At 51.9% G+C, this 12,824-nt stretch overlaps 1 protein-coding gene across 3 annotated transcripts; it reads left to right on the top strand.

Annotated features, from left to right (window-relative positions):
• The first annotated feature begins 4,809 nt into the window (after positions 1-4,809).
• On the top strand, positions 4,810-9,921 carry Rps10 (ribosomal protein S10). 3 transcript variants are annotated; one of them, XM_021630056.2, is made up of 6 exons: positions 4,810-4,940; positions 5,667-5,816; positions 6,067-6,238; positions 7,903-7,980; positions 9,139-9,194; positions 9,839-9,921. In XM_021630056.2, exons 2-6 carry the CDS (start codon positions 5,667-5,669, stop codon positions 9,878-9,880), a joined length of 498 nt encoding a protein of 165 aa, XP_021485731.1. In that variant the 5' UTR covers positions 4,810-4,940; the 3' UTR covers positions 9,881-9,921. The 3 variants fall into 3 exon arrangements, with proteins under 3 accessions (XP_021485731.1, XP_060225136.1, XP_060225135.1); XM_060369153.1 differs by having other exon boundaries at positions 4,938-5,219; XM_060369152.1 differs by lacking the exon at positions 4,810-4,940 and adding an exon at positions 5,318-5,336.
• The last annotated feature ends 2,903 nt before the right edge of the window (positions 9,922-12,824 follow it).

Genomic DNA, 12,824 nt, shown 5'->3' with positions numbered 1-12,824 from the left:
TACACAAGGCCACTCCTGTGACTAGAGGCGTGCAATGGCCATATGGCAACAGCCTGGCTGGCTTGCAACCGCTCAGAGGAAAAAGGGAAAAAAGGCAGAACACACTGCCCTTTATCCATCCAATGACAGGGCTCCACGGGCGGTTCTCGTCCCGCACAGCTGCGCCAGGCTCAGCCACAGCGCTGAGCGCAGTGAGGAGGGGGCAGAGAGCCACTTGGGGGTTATATTACTGGCATTTTTATTTATTTGTTTGTTTGTTATAAACTTGATGTGTCGCCAAAAAGACTTAGAATTTCTGATCCTCCTGCCTCTGCCTCCCAAATGCGGGGCTACAGGTCTGTGGCACCCCGTTAGCTGTGGTTCCTCGGCCTCCCAACACAGGGCCTCCCCCGCTCCAGACAAGCAGCCCAGCAGCTAGCCCCAGCCCTAGCTCCTGAGTGACTTTGGAGGTGACCAGGCATGGTCGGCTCATCTGTCTTCCACTCCTCTGCCCTCAGCCCGTGTCCCGGACATGGCGGGGAGTTGTTCCGTTAGAGATGAGCGTTTTTCAGGTTAAAGACAGAGAGGGCCGGCCCAGAGCTGCAGGGCTGGGAGAGGTGTCTTCCTCAGAGCTCTGCCCACCCACGAGCGTTATTTATGGTGTGGTCCGTGAGCTGATTTGTGATTTCTTGCTGCTCCATCTGGCCTTCGCTGGCAGAGCTCCCGGCTCGACTTTCCCAGGGCAGGGCCATATGTCCGCCAGCCCAGGGAGGCCCGAGAGTGAAGGGGCGGGAGGTGGATGAGAGCTAATTCCTTTCTGCCATCCTGGCTGCCGGGATTGGAGCGCCTAGAATCCACAGAGCAACTGCCTGGCCGCCTGGGTGGGATGGGGACACTGCTCCCCTCCCCGGCTGACCACCGCTACAGCCGAGTGTCCCAAACCACCGAGACCCCATTTGCACAGGCTCTGGGTTGGACAAGCCTATAGTGGAATCTTCTTTTAAAAGTGTGTGTGTGTGTGTGTGTGTGTGTGTGTGTATGTATGTTGGGTATGTATGTGTGTATGTGCACGTGTTGTTATGTGCATGTGTGTATATGTATATGTGTATGTGGGTATATTTGTGAATATGTGTGTATATACGTGTGTGTGTTCTTGTCTTTCACCATGGTCCCCTGTCCAACATGGCAGCAGGCCCCGCTGACACTCTCCTCGAACCATTTCACCAGCCTGATCTGAGCTCCCTGTGCTCCCTGCTGGGTCTCTGGACTGGCTTTGACGAAGGCAGATGGCAGACAGCGCCCACACTGCTTCCCTCTGGAAGCTTCTACTGGACCAGAAGGCTGCCCCAGCCCTGATCGGCGTGTTGCTGGTAGAGGAGAGAGGCCTTGTTGGGGCTCCAAGTTAAGGTTTTGTGGACCCTCTAGCTTAGCCTACCACCAGCTCAGAGTGGCCGTGGGCTGCCAATAAACGACCCGGAAAGGTTTACAACACTTGGTGAGCAGTGATGCCCACAGTCCCGGGGGGTGGGGTGGGGTGACGGACACTAACAGCCACAGGGAAGGCAGGCGGCCGCTTAAGGTGAGGGGATGTGGCACAGGCCTGTCATCCCAGCCCCTGGAAGGTAGAGGCAGGAGGTTCAGCAATTCAGCCAGGAGGTCCTGGGTTTGAAGTGCCCAGAGGGCCATCAGCTGGACACGGCTCACATCTGTAGCCCCAGCATCTGGGAGGTGAGACAGGAGAGCCAGAAATTCAAAGGTGTCTTGGCTTCATATCAAGTGTGAGGCCAGCCTGGGCTATATAACAACAACAACAACAATAACAACAAAATTGCATGAGACCCTATCTCAGCAATTTATAAACAAGGGGCTGGAGAGATAGCTCAGCGGTTAAGAGCACTGGCTGCTCTTCCAGAGGACTCGGGTTCAATTCACAGCAACCACATGGCAGTTCACAACTGTCTGTAAAGCCAAGATCTGACACCCTCACACTGACTGGTCTACATAATGAGGCTCAGCAAAACCAGGGCTACAAAGTGAGACTCTGTCTTCAAAAAGCAAACAAATAAAGGACAGAGAAGAAAAATATGAAGAAAAAATTATAAATCTGTTCCCATATGGAAAACCTGAATCAGAAAGATACAGGCACAAGGAGAATCCGGGTCACTGTGATGCCACAGCTATTGGGTGGCACCTGTCACAGAGTCTGAGACAGAGTTGCCCACTGAACCCTAGAGGCCTGGTGCAGTGATGGAGGTGGAGCAGGGAATGCCCCTCCAAATGCTCACTGCCGGGACAGTCACGGTGGAGTGAGTGCAGGCTAGACAGGGTTACCTGAGCGTGGCCCCTTCTGTTCTCAACCTTCCCCAGTGCTGCGACCCTTTAATACAGTTCCTCATGTTGCGGTGACCCCCCCCACTCATAAAATTATTTTTGTTGCTGCTTCAGAACTGTACCTTTGCTAGTTAGGAACTGTGATGTAAATATCTGAAATGCAGGATGTCTGATACGTGACCCCCGGAGGCGTTGAGACTCACACGATGAGAACTGCTGGCCCAGACGCGCCCACCCAAGAATGCTCTGGGAATACGTGCACCCGGAGGTAGGTCCACCCCAGCGACTCTGACTTTGTCTGCTTCCACTGTGGTCCGGACTGCAGGACCCCTGAAAGCCTTCCCGAGGACTCTGGTGGGCAGAAGGAATGGGTTTTCCTCTCCATGTTCAGTATCCGGGGCCCTGTCTGCCTGGCCCTGCCTCGGCCCAAGCAGGGAGACTCACGTTGAAGGGCCGTGAATCTTTCCTGGGAAAGATTCAGAAGGAGCCTGTGAGGATCATAGAGGAGACCAGGGTACTCTATGAACAAAAGGCTTTTTTGGGTTTCCCCGGGTGGGCTGACAGGAGTGAGGTCATCAACCTGCCTGATAGACCTGAGATATTGAGGTACAGGGTAAAGGCTGGGTGCTCTCAGACCTTTACAAACTTAAGGGACAATAAATAAATAAATAGCCAGGAGCTGTGGCGTAAGCCTGTAATCCCAGTGCTCAGGGAGGCAGAGGCAGGGGCAGGCGGATCTTTGAGTTTGAGGCCAGCCTGGTCTACAAAGTGAGTCCAGAACAGCCAAGGCTACACAGAGAAACCCTGCCTCAAAAAACAAAACAAACAAACGAACAAAAAAACCCTAACAAATTTGGGAGGCAGAAGCCAGTGGGTATCTATGAATTCCAGGCCAACCTTGCCTACATGGGGAGTTCTAGGCCAGCCAGAGACTCTAAAACAAACGAACAAACAAGGGTGGCTGGAGGCCACCTTATTTTCGACGTTTAACTGGCTGCTGCCGCCCTGGTTTGTCAGCACTTGAGGCTGGTCTCAAGATTGAGACCCTGAGTGAGACCCCGGCATCCCATCTCCGTCACCCATCAGACCTCTGTAGACCCGTGGCGGGTAGAAAGACAGAAGATTAAAGCAACGTCGGGGAGGGAGAAACACTCCTCCTCTTGGCGTCCAGCTTGTCGTTCCTGCTGATCGACTGACAGGAAACTTCAACACACCTGAGAACGTCTCTTCCCTCCAAGGTCTGGGTAGAAAGATGACCTTCAACTCCTGATCCTCTTGGCTCCACTTCCTCCAGGGCTGCCACCATGCCTGGTTTATTTGGGGACCAAACCCAAGTCTCTGTGCATCCTAGGCAAGCACTCCACCAATGGGCGGCCAATTTTACTGAGGAAATTGTGTTGAGACGCCAGCTCATCAAGTAGGCCTGGAAGTGCATGTCTGTAATCCCAGCATTTGAGGCTGAGACAGGATTGCTGCAAAGTCAATGCTGTGGGCTACAGAATAAAACCTGTGTCAAGATAAATAAATGGTTAGTCAGATTAGCAAAGCAGAATTGTAAATTAAAAAAGAGCAATCTGAGTACGGTTTCTTCAGGGGTTGTGCTTTTTTTGAGACAGGGTTTCTCTGTGTAGCCCTGGCTATCTTGGACTCACTTTGTAGACCAGGCCTGCCTGGAACTCACAGAGATCCACTTGCCTGTCTCCAGAGTGTTGGGATTAAAGGCGTGTGCCAAGATGCCTGCTGTCAGGATCTGAGACAGGATCTGGCTGTGAATCTCTAGCTGGCCTGGAACCCACTATTTACACGGGGCTGGGCTTGAACTCGGAGATCTGCTTGCCTCTGTCTCAGCATTGCCACGTTATGACTTTTAAATTTATTATTATGTGGTTTTAGGGAGGCTCTTCCTTGGATGTGGCTGGTCTGAACGTTGCCCTGCCTGATGATTAACATTTCTTATCTGAGGGACTAAGAAGCTTAAGTAAAATTTTCCTCAGTATAAGAAGGGTTAATGGGAGCTAGAGTCGGCTCAGAGGTTACGAGCACTGGCTGTTCTTCCTACAGTTCAGTTCCCAGCAACCACATGGTGGCTCATAACCATCTATAGTGAGATCTGCTGTCCTCGGTAAAAACAAAAACAAAAAACAAGAAAAAAGAAGGGTTAATGGGGAGCGCGTCTTAATTACGGCTGGCAGGTTGCGACAGTTTCTTCCTGCGAGTAAATCCGGTAGTGCAAAAGCAGCCTAGCTTTCCTTCTGTCCTTCTGAGACAAGGCCTCCGCCGGCCCAGGCTGGTCCAGGACTCGCTATGGAGCTGGGTCTGTCCCCAACACACACCCTTTCGCCTCCATCCCCCACCACGCGACGTGAAAACACGCGTGCAGACCGGTTCCGGGTACAACGCGCAGGCTCCGACCGTCAAAATGGGGCGGGGGGGCGGGAAGAGACGCGACGGGGCGGGGTTAAGATCGCGCATGCGTCCTAGCGCCGCCCGCGCTCCTCAGGCACTGGCGAGGCCACCCAAGCCGGCGCGCGGGTCCTGCGGGGAGGCGGGGCCACGCAGACCGGAAGAGACCCTGCGCCGCGCATGCCCCTTCCTTTCCAGCCTCCGCCTCGGTCCTTGCAGCCGCCGCGGTGAGTTCCTCTGGCTTTCGGGTTCCATCGGCCGCCATCGGGGCCGAGGCGCTGCCGTGGCAGGCCTGCGCCCTCGCGGGGAGAGGCGGAGGCCTTTCTCGCCCTTCCCAAGGCTCTTCGCGCCGTAGCCGGAGGGCCGGGGCCGTAGTACTGGGAATATGAGGGACGTCGCTGACCGGCGAGGACTGGCGTCCCGGTGGTGGCGGGGGACGGAGGAGCGAAGCTGGAAGGCCACGTGTGGCGGGAAGCACCCGGGCCGGGGCCACGGCGTCCGCTTGCGTGCGTTCCCTCGCGGCAAGCCCCCTTAGCCCCTGCTTGCCCCTCTCCAGCCTCACCTCTGGGAAGGAGTTACAGGGGAGCCTTAAGGAAGACCCCTCACCCCCTGCTTCACCCTGGGTACGACCTCGGGTTCTGAAATCCCCCGGGTGTTGCTGACACTTGGGGTCTGTCACTCCCCACCATCCCTAGACGCTTGTTGTGAGAGCTGTGACAGTGGGGCAGGCTTGTGCCCCTGCTTCCGGCTTGCTCCGCGTCCTGGCAGTCTCCGCTGAGACTCGGAGGTGCAGTGGTGATCTGGGCCCGGGGCAGTTGGCTTTGTAATTTGTGGTCGTAACCATCTTCGGGTCTGCTGTGCTGTCTCTTGAGTCCTTCCTCCCCGTGGCAGTGGTGATGGTGAGCTTGGAGACCGGCTCCTGGGCACAGTGCTGAGGACGTTCTTTCTTGTAGATGTTGATGCCCAAGAAGAACCGGATCGCCATCTATGAACTCCTTTTCAAGGAGGGAGTGATGGTTGCCAAGAAAGATGTCCATATGCCCAAACACCCGGAGCTGGCAGACAAGAATGTGCCCAACCTTCACGTAATGAAGGCCATGCAGGTATGGAGCCGGGGACACAGAGGCATTTCTTTTGGTGAGGTTCTGTGGAGGTGAGGTAGGCTGGTGCTGGAAGCCCCTTCCAAGGCCAGAGGCTAGCCTAGCTGAGCCTCTCTTAGATCTACATGCCCAAAAATGACCTTATAGGCCTGGAAAGCCCTGACCCCCCCAAAGAATTTCTTGGGCTGCGTAGCTGCTCATCCTCCGCACTGGTCTTGTAGTTACATTCTAACCCTGCTTCCCTGTGCCACAGTCTCTCAAGTCCCGGGGCTACGTGAAGGAGCAGTTTGCCTGGAGACATTTCTACTGGTACCTTACGAACGAGGGCATCCAGTATCTCCGAGATTACCTGCACCTACCCCCTGAGATCGTGCCCGCCACTCTACGCCGCAGCCGTCCTGAGACTGGCAGGCCTCGGCCCAAAGGTACGTATTCTGAATAGCCCCAGGGTCTCCCCAGAAGCCCTGGGGAAGTACTGGTTGGTGGAGTGAGTGGTGTTTGTTTTTGAGGTTGAAGGTCTCATAAAGCACAGACGGTCGTCAACTCAGCCTAAGTACTGGAGGTTACAGGTGTGTATCGCCACTCCCAGCTCAGAAATGCTCTCGTAGCACTCTGTTGATTTTAGAGACTCCGTAAGAATGCATTAAGTTTGACAAGTTTTCATGGCTGCGGCTTTTACCCTCCTCCCCCCAGTGTCTGCAGGTGACCAGATGCTATGGCAGAGCACGGACTGACTTGTCAAGAAGAATGAGGTTGTGTTTAGCCCAAAGCGGAGCTATTCACCATGTGTGAAAGAAGTAGTGTTTTGTGTATTTACTTGGCACATGGCCTCTGTTGGGGGTCTGGAACTTTCCTCTGACTGGCTTACACAGTTGCTTGAACTTTGTAGCAGCTACAGGCAGAGGCAGCAGGGTAAAGAGATTCCTGAACATGGTTGGGTTTGCCTGGAGAGTGCTTAGCCTATAAATGTAGAGAACCACCTAAGGGATTCTAGTGGTTAGGTGGGATTGTGTCCTCAGAGCCAAAAAGGTTCTCTGCTGAACCTTCAGAACCACGGGGGGGGGGGGGATTAGTCTGGGCTGGCTGCCCTGGGTCTGGCTGTTTGCTACAGGATCGGATGTATTTCTTTTAAAAGTTCGTTAAGGAGCCAGTAACGGCACATGCCTTTGACCCCAGCACTTGGGAGGCAGAGGCAGGACATTGTTGAGTCCAGGACAGCCAGGCTACATGATGTTTTGTGAGTCACAAATCAAGAAACAGGGTCAGAGAGATGGGTCAGGTTAAGAGACTGGCTGTTCTTCCAAAGGTCAATTCCCAGCAATCACATAGTGCTTCACAACCATCCACAATGAGATCTGGTGCCCTTTTATGGCATGCAGGTAGATTACTATGTAAATAATAAGTCTTTAAAACGTCTTTAGTTGTAGCCCGGAGTGGTGGCGCACACCTTTAATCCCCATGCTCATGGAGGCAGAGGCAGCTGGATCTCTTGAGTTTGAGGTGAAAAAAGTCTAGGACAGCCAAGGCTACATAGAGAAAACGTTTCAAAAAGCCCCCCTAAAAAAAAGTTTGTTGTGTTTTGTGACAACAGCTTTAATCCCAGCACTCAGGAAGCAGACTAAGCCAGACAGCTAGGATGACATAGCCAGACGCTGTCTCAAAAAATAAATTTTTTTTGAATGTGTGTTAAGTTTTGAACAGAGTGAATATGTGCTAAGTTCCTTTGAGGTATGTGTAGGAGGCAACAGGAGGCAGCTTTCATGGACTGACCTATCACTGGCTGTCTGGTTCTGTGTTCTTGTTTTGTGTTTTCAGTATGAAGTTTCTCCAGGCTGGCCTTGAACTTGTATCCAGCTGCCTCCGCCTCTAGAGTGCTGGGATTAAATCAGAATGAGGAACCAAAATACTGATAGTGACACATTCCCATGGGGACATCTAAGTTTGTGGTCACAGTTCTGGGTCTGAGGAGTTGATATTTCCTTACAGTCTGGCTGCAGTGAGAGCCGGAAGGATGCTGCACTGCCAGCTCGTTTTTCCTGCTCTTTGTTCATTTGCTGCCCTCCCTCACTGTGTGATCTGGTTTCTGTAGGTCCAGAGGGTGAGAGGCCTGCGAGATTCACAAGAGGGGAGGCAGACAGGGACACCTACAGAAGGAGCGCTGTGCCCCGTGAGTATCATGTCTTTTCCCAGGGTAGAGCCCAGGTTCTCACTAGCCCTGGATGCAGTCCAGTCCTTGATGTGGGAATTGGGGGGACGGCCTGTATGATGGAGCACAGACCTGTCGTTGGAGCTGAGCTGCTGCCTCAGGAGAGCAAAAGCAGTTTTTGAGGCAGAGTAGCAGGTGGCTGTGTTGGGTGCCTGCTGTGTGCCAGACTCTGGGAGGAGCTGGGAACAGGCCTGAATTGCCTGTGTCACTGAGCTTGCATTTATTTCGTAATTGGGGAAGTGTGAGAGAAGAGGGCACTTGAGGTTTCAGGTGTGTAGAGAAAGTTTTGTAGAAGTGAGGATTAAGCAAACGCCTGAAAGAGCTGGGCTCTTGAGGGAAGAACCATTGTAGGCCAACACCCTTAGGGAGATCCAGGGGAGCCTGGGGTGGAGAGGGCCAGACTCTTTACCACCTTTCTGCATTCTCCGAGCACACGGCCTGAACATCTCCTCAGCTCCTGGTTGAGGAGATCCTCATTCGGAGGGTAGGACCTGTGGGGATGAGCATACGTTAAGGGGCAGGAAGTGAATCAGCAAGAGGACAGTCTTCAGCTGTAATGCTGAAGCTGTGTTCTGTTCTGTTGGCTCCAGCTCATCCAACCCATATGAACTGAATTTGAGTGTAATGCCTACATTTAGCGGGAACATGATACTTGGCTGTCAATACATTATATTTAGCCCTAAGGTGTCGTTTTAAACACTGAGCTATTTTACATTACTTCTCCCTTCACTCCCTGGAATTGGACCTGTCATGCTTTTCACATTTCAGCTTGAACTGGGCTGAGTTTTGAACGGGTCTCACAGTCCTGCTTTGGCTTCTGAGTCCTGGGTGCCCGGCACCACCCTGCTGCCCTGTGTCTGGTGCCCTCCTTGCTCCATTATCTTCACTCTCCCCTTGGCTGAGCTTCTTCACAAGCAGCTTTCCTGGAGGGGATGGTTAGCAAGTTGGTTTCTGTGCGGCCAAGCTGTACATTTAATGAGTTTGGGAAGTGGCTGAAGGGACTTTGAGACAGGAGGGATCAGCGTGCTTACTGAGGTGACCTTTACTGGGGGAGGGGTCTCTGGCTTGCCTTTATCACCCAGAGACCAGCTCTTAGACTCTAACTTACTCTCTTTCCAGCTGGTGCTGACAAGAAAGCCGAGGCTGGGGCTGGCTCAGCAACGGAATTCCAGTTTGTGAGTATCTCCTGTTTGATTCCTGGAGTCACTGGGGTGGCCTAGCCTAGTGCATTCTGGGGGTGTGGTATCTCTTTTCTCCTCCATGTTAAGATCAGTCTTGCAGTGGAACACTGTAAACTGTGCCTGCTGATCTTATGATGTCAGTACCCATGGCACGCTGGTATTGATTGATGGTTAAGGCCCAGCCTCTGAATTTACTTGATATTTGAAATTCAGCTGAGATGCTGTGGGTTCAGAATGCTTGCTCTAGAATCAGATTACCTTCAGGTACAATCTTGGTTCCCTCTGCCTCGGTTTCTCTGTGGAGTAGAGGTAGTCACCGCTAGAAAGGTGCTTTAGGTGAGCTAATCCACATTGCGTGTAGCCCTGTGGCAGGCTTTGCGGGCCGATGCTCTCGGTTCTCATCTGAGAAGAGGCAGAGAGGGCGTGGACCCTGTGTGCTGGGGCCATCTAGTTCTCTCAGCACTGTTTGAAGTTCTGCCCTTCTTCCAGCAATGGGGAACAGGCTCAAATCTCACCCCACAGCCAGTAATGGGTGGGACTGTGATGTGGTGGTCTGTGCTCCAGTGAGGAGGACCAAGCCTAGGAATCTGGAGAGGCAGAGCTGGGCCTGAAGCTAACACTCGTGCTTTGTCTTTCAGAGAGGCGGCTTTGGTCGTGGCCGTGGTCAGCCACCTCAGTGAAGATGGAGATTGTGTTGTATTGAATAAACTTTAAAGACAAACGTGTCCATTTTATTTTGTGGCCTAACAGGGACTGGTTCAGGGGTCGGTGTGATGGAGTGAGACTGCATTGCTTTCAGGAGTGTCCTGGTGACCCTGCCTAGTCTCAGCTGCTGTTCTTGGCCTTGCCAGATAAAGCATCTCCCTGCAGAGGTGGTTCAGTGTGGGGCTCTGTTGCAGAGCAGTTGGAGCTTTAGGGGTGACATTGAACTGACGACTGCACCTCCCTGAATGTCACCTGGCTTGTGCTACAGTAAGAACTACTGGGCTACTTATTTTAATATTGGGCTGTGTAGCTTAGTTGTAGAGTGAGCTACCCTTTCTGGAAGGAGAGGCCTGGGACTCTAATCCTGGCCTGACAACTTGGAAGTACATGCCGAAGCTTGTAAAGGCTGGATTATTCTGGAACTGGAAAGTAAGCTGCTGGTGCTGTTCAGGGCAACCTGGGGCGGGGGGGGGGGGGGAACCGAATAGGTTTTTTCTGGGTCCTTCAGTGGTGACAGGTTACAAGGATGTGTTCAGTTTTCTGTGGGGGAGACAAAATTTGAGCCTTCATAGGCTGCTGACAGCCTATTATGGTTCCAGAAGGGAACTTAGGTGAGGTTTAGGGCATTCTTGGTCTGCAGGCCAGTCACTGGCCACCCATAGTTTAAGGTTGGGGCTGTGTGTGGGAGGTTGGTAGAGCACAGCCAGCCATCAAAACTGTATCCCTAATAAGTGTCTAGGGATTGGAGGTAGGGCCAGTATTTGAGAGTCACCTGCAGAGTTCTGGTGCTCCTTGGTGACTTGGACCACTAGGTGGCAGGTGCTGAGTCTTCGTGCACAGCTGAACTTAAGTCCTGGGCAGCTGGCTTTGGAACCTGAGCACCAAGCCACAGAAGCTTAATGCTGGTCAAGAGCAGTTGTGGTTGGGGTCTCCTGGCCTGTAGAAGGATTTCCTCCACACCCTCGACTTTTCTGTTCCTAAAATGACAGAGTTGGAGCTCTGCAAGACAGTCTCACAATCTAAAGCTAGGTGTTTGTGAGATGGTAAACAAGTTCTGCTTTGGCCCGTATGCTGGACATGAGTGTGTCATGCCTCAGTTCCCCCACAATCCCCCAGGATAGACCAGAATCTCGGCCTGGCATGCATACCTTGAATCCTAGCACTAGGGAGGCAGTGACAAGTGGGTCTGCAGGTTTTAGTCCACTCACTGAGATGCTTCAAAAGGCCCCAAAAACAAAGCCAGGGTCTTCCTCTATATTGGATCATCTCAAACTCTTCTCACATCTCAGCCTTCCCTGTGCTAAGGTTATAAGCCTGTGACACAAGACCCAAATAAACTCTAAAATCACCCACAGCCTGGGCAATTGTTCTTGCCCTTTGCTAGTCATTTCTTAGGGACTTAAGTGTTCAGGATGAGCAGAATCAGGTTGGCAGTGTTGGCCTGTGATAGCACGTGGGGGATGGGGCAGGATTAGAAGTTGAAGGGCAAGCTTTGCTACATAGATTTGTAGTCAACATTGGTAGTGCATGCCTGTTAATTCCTGGCAGCAGCAGGTGGACCTCTGATTTCAAGCCTGGTACAGGACAACCAAGGCTACACAGAAATCCTGCCTTGAAAAAGATCCAAAACTTGGGCCAGAGGGATGGTTAAGAGCACTGATGCTCTGCACACCTTCACATGGACATACGTGCAGACAAAATGGCAAATACATATGAAAATAAAAATTACTCAAATACTCTTACCACCATAAAAGGTCAGCAGCGGAGGCAATGGATATATTGATTAGTTGGCTTGTTCATTTAATGTATACCTATTTATCAAATGTCAACATTGTTTTCACAGTTGTGCATCATTTACCAATTAAAAAGATGGCCGGGAGGCAGGACCAGAGTTTGGATCCCGGTAGCCATGTTGGGTGGCTTAGAAAAGCAGGTAACAACTGAAAGGGACCTGGCGTTCTGGCCTCTGGGCATTCACTGGTCTCTGCATTCACTCTGACAGACACTAGTGTGCACACAAAGTAAATTTTGTTTGGGCTTTAGGTGTGTATTCTGAGACAGCTCACCCTGCAGACTAGTGCTGGGATTGTATGTTGTGGCCAGTAGATCATTAAAAACAAAACCCCATGAACTTCAGTAATGTGGAGGCGAGAAACAAGGCCAGTGAAAGTGGGAACTGGCAGAAACGTGTCTCAAGACATCGAAGCCCTCAGCATCAGGGCTCAGGCTGGCCACTGGCGGCTGGGCACTGAGTGACGGGTCACCAAGCAGCACTGGGTCAGCAGTGACTGCAGAACAGGGAAACTTAGCAAAAAAGGGAGGGAAATCCATCATTTTCTCTGGTTTAGAAAAGGACGCGAGGACAGAATGAGGGCATAGGGAGAAGGAAGTTCCAGCCTGTGGAAGCCCAGAGGCCAGTGCTGTTCAGAACAGCTTTATTGGAAGCTTGGGATAAATGCATGGCCTGGGTCCAGAGGCAGCCGCTTGAGAAATAAGCCTTGCCTGCTTGACTGACACATCAAAGAGGCCATTGTGAGAAAAGGGCGTCTTTAAAGAGGACAAAATATGAACTGGGAGAGGATACCAAGCCAAGAGACTAAAGGCCTAACAGTGAAGCGAAATTTATCGAAGCTGTAAATGAAATGGGACTCCAGAATTGTGAAGGGAGCCTCAACATACATAGTTAAAGTTTGTTTTTTTAAAGATTTCTTTTCTTTCATTTTTTTTTTCTTCCCTGAAAATAGGGTTTCTCTGAGTAGTCTTGGAGTCACTTTGTAGACCAGGCTGGTCTCAAACTCACAGAGATCCCTTGCCTCTGCCTCCCTGAGTGCTGGGATTAAAGGCGTGCACCACCTCACCCGCCTTGTTTTTATTTGGTGTGTGTGTGTGTGTATGTATGTATGTATGGAGTACTGCATG

Source organism: Meriones unguiculatus, chromosome 16 (assembly GCF_030254825.1).
Source record: "Meriones unguiculatus strain TT.TT164.6M chromosome 16, Bangor_MerUng_6.1, whole genome shotgun sequence".
Lineage (NCBI taxonomy): Eukaryota > Metazoa > Chordata > Mammalia > Rodentia > Muridae > Meriones > Meriones unguiculatus.
Note: the sequence above shows the minus strand (reverse complement) of the source record. Positions and strands in the feature narration are given on the sequence as shown.

What these genes read in the sequence shown, in the direction of transcription:
- Rps10 (XM_021630056.2), top strand. Translation starts at nt 5,667, where the DNA reads ATGTTGATGCCCAAGAAGAACCGGATCGCCATCTATGAACTCCTTTTC. An exon ending in ACGTAATGAAGGCCATGCAG is followed by an intron (nt 5,817 to 6,066) that starts GTATGGAGCCGG and finishes CCTGTGCCACAG; the next exon opens with TCTCTCAAGTCCCGGGGCTA. An exon ending in TGGCAGGCCTCGGCCCAAAG is followed by an intron (nt 6,239 to 7,902) that starts GTACGTATTCTG and finishes TGGTTTCTGTAG; the next exon opens with GTCCAGAGGGTGAGAGGCCT.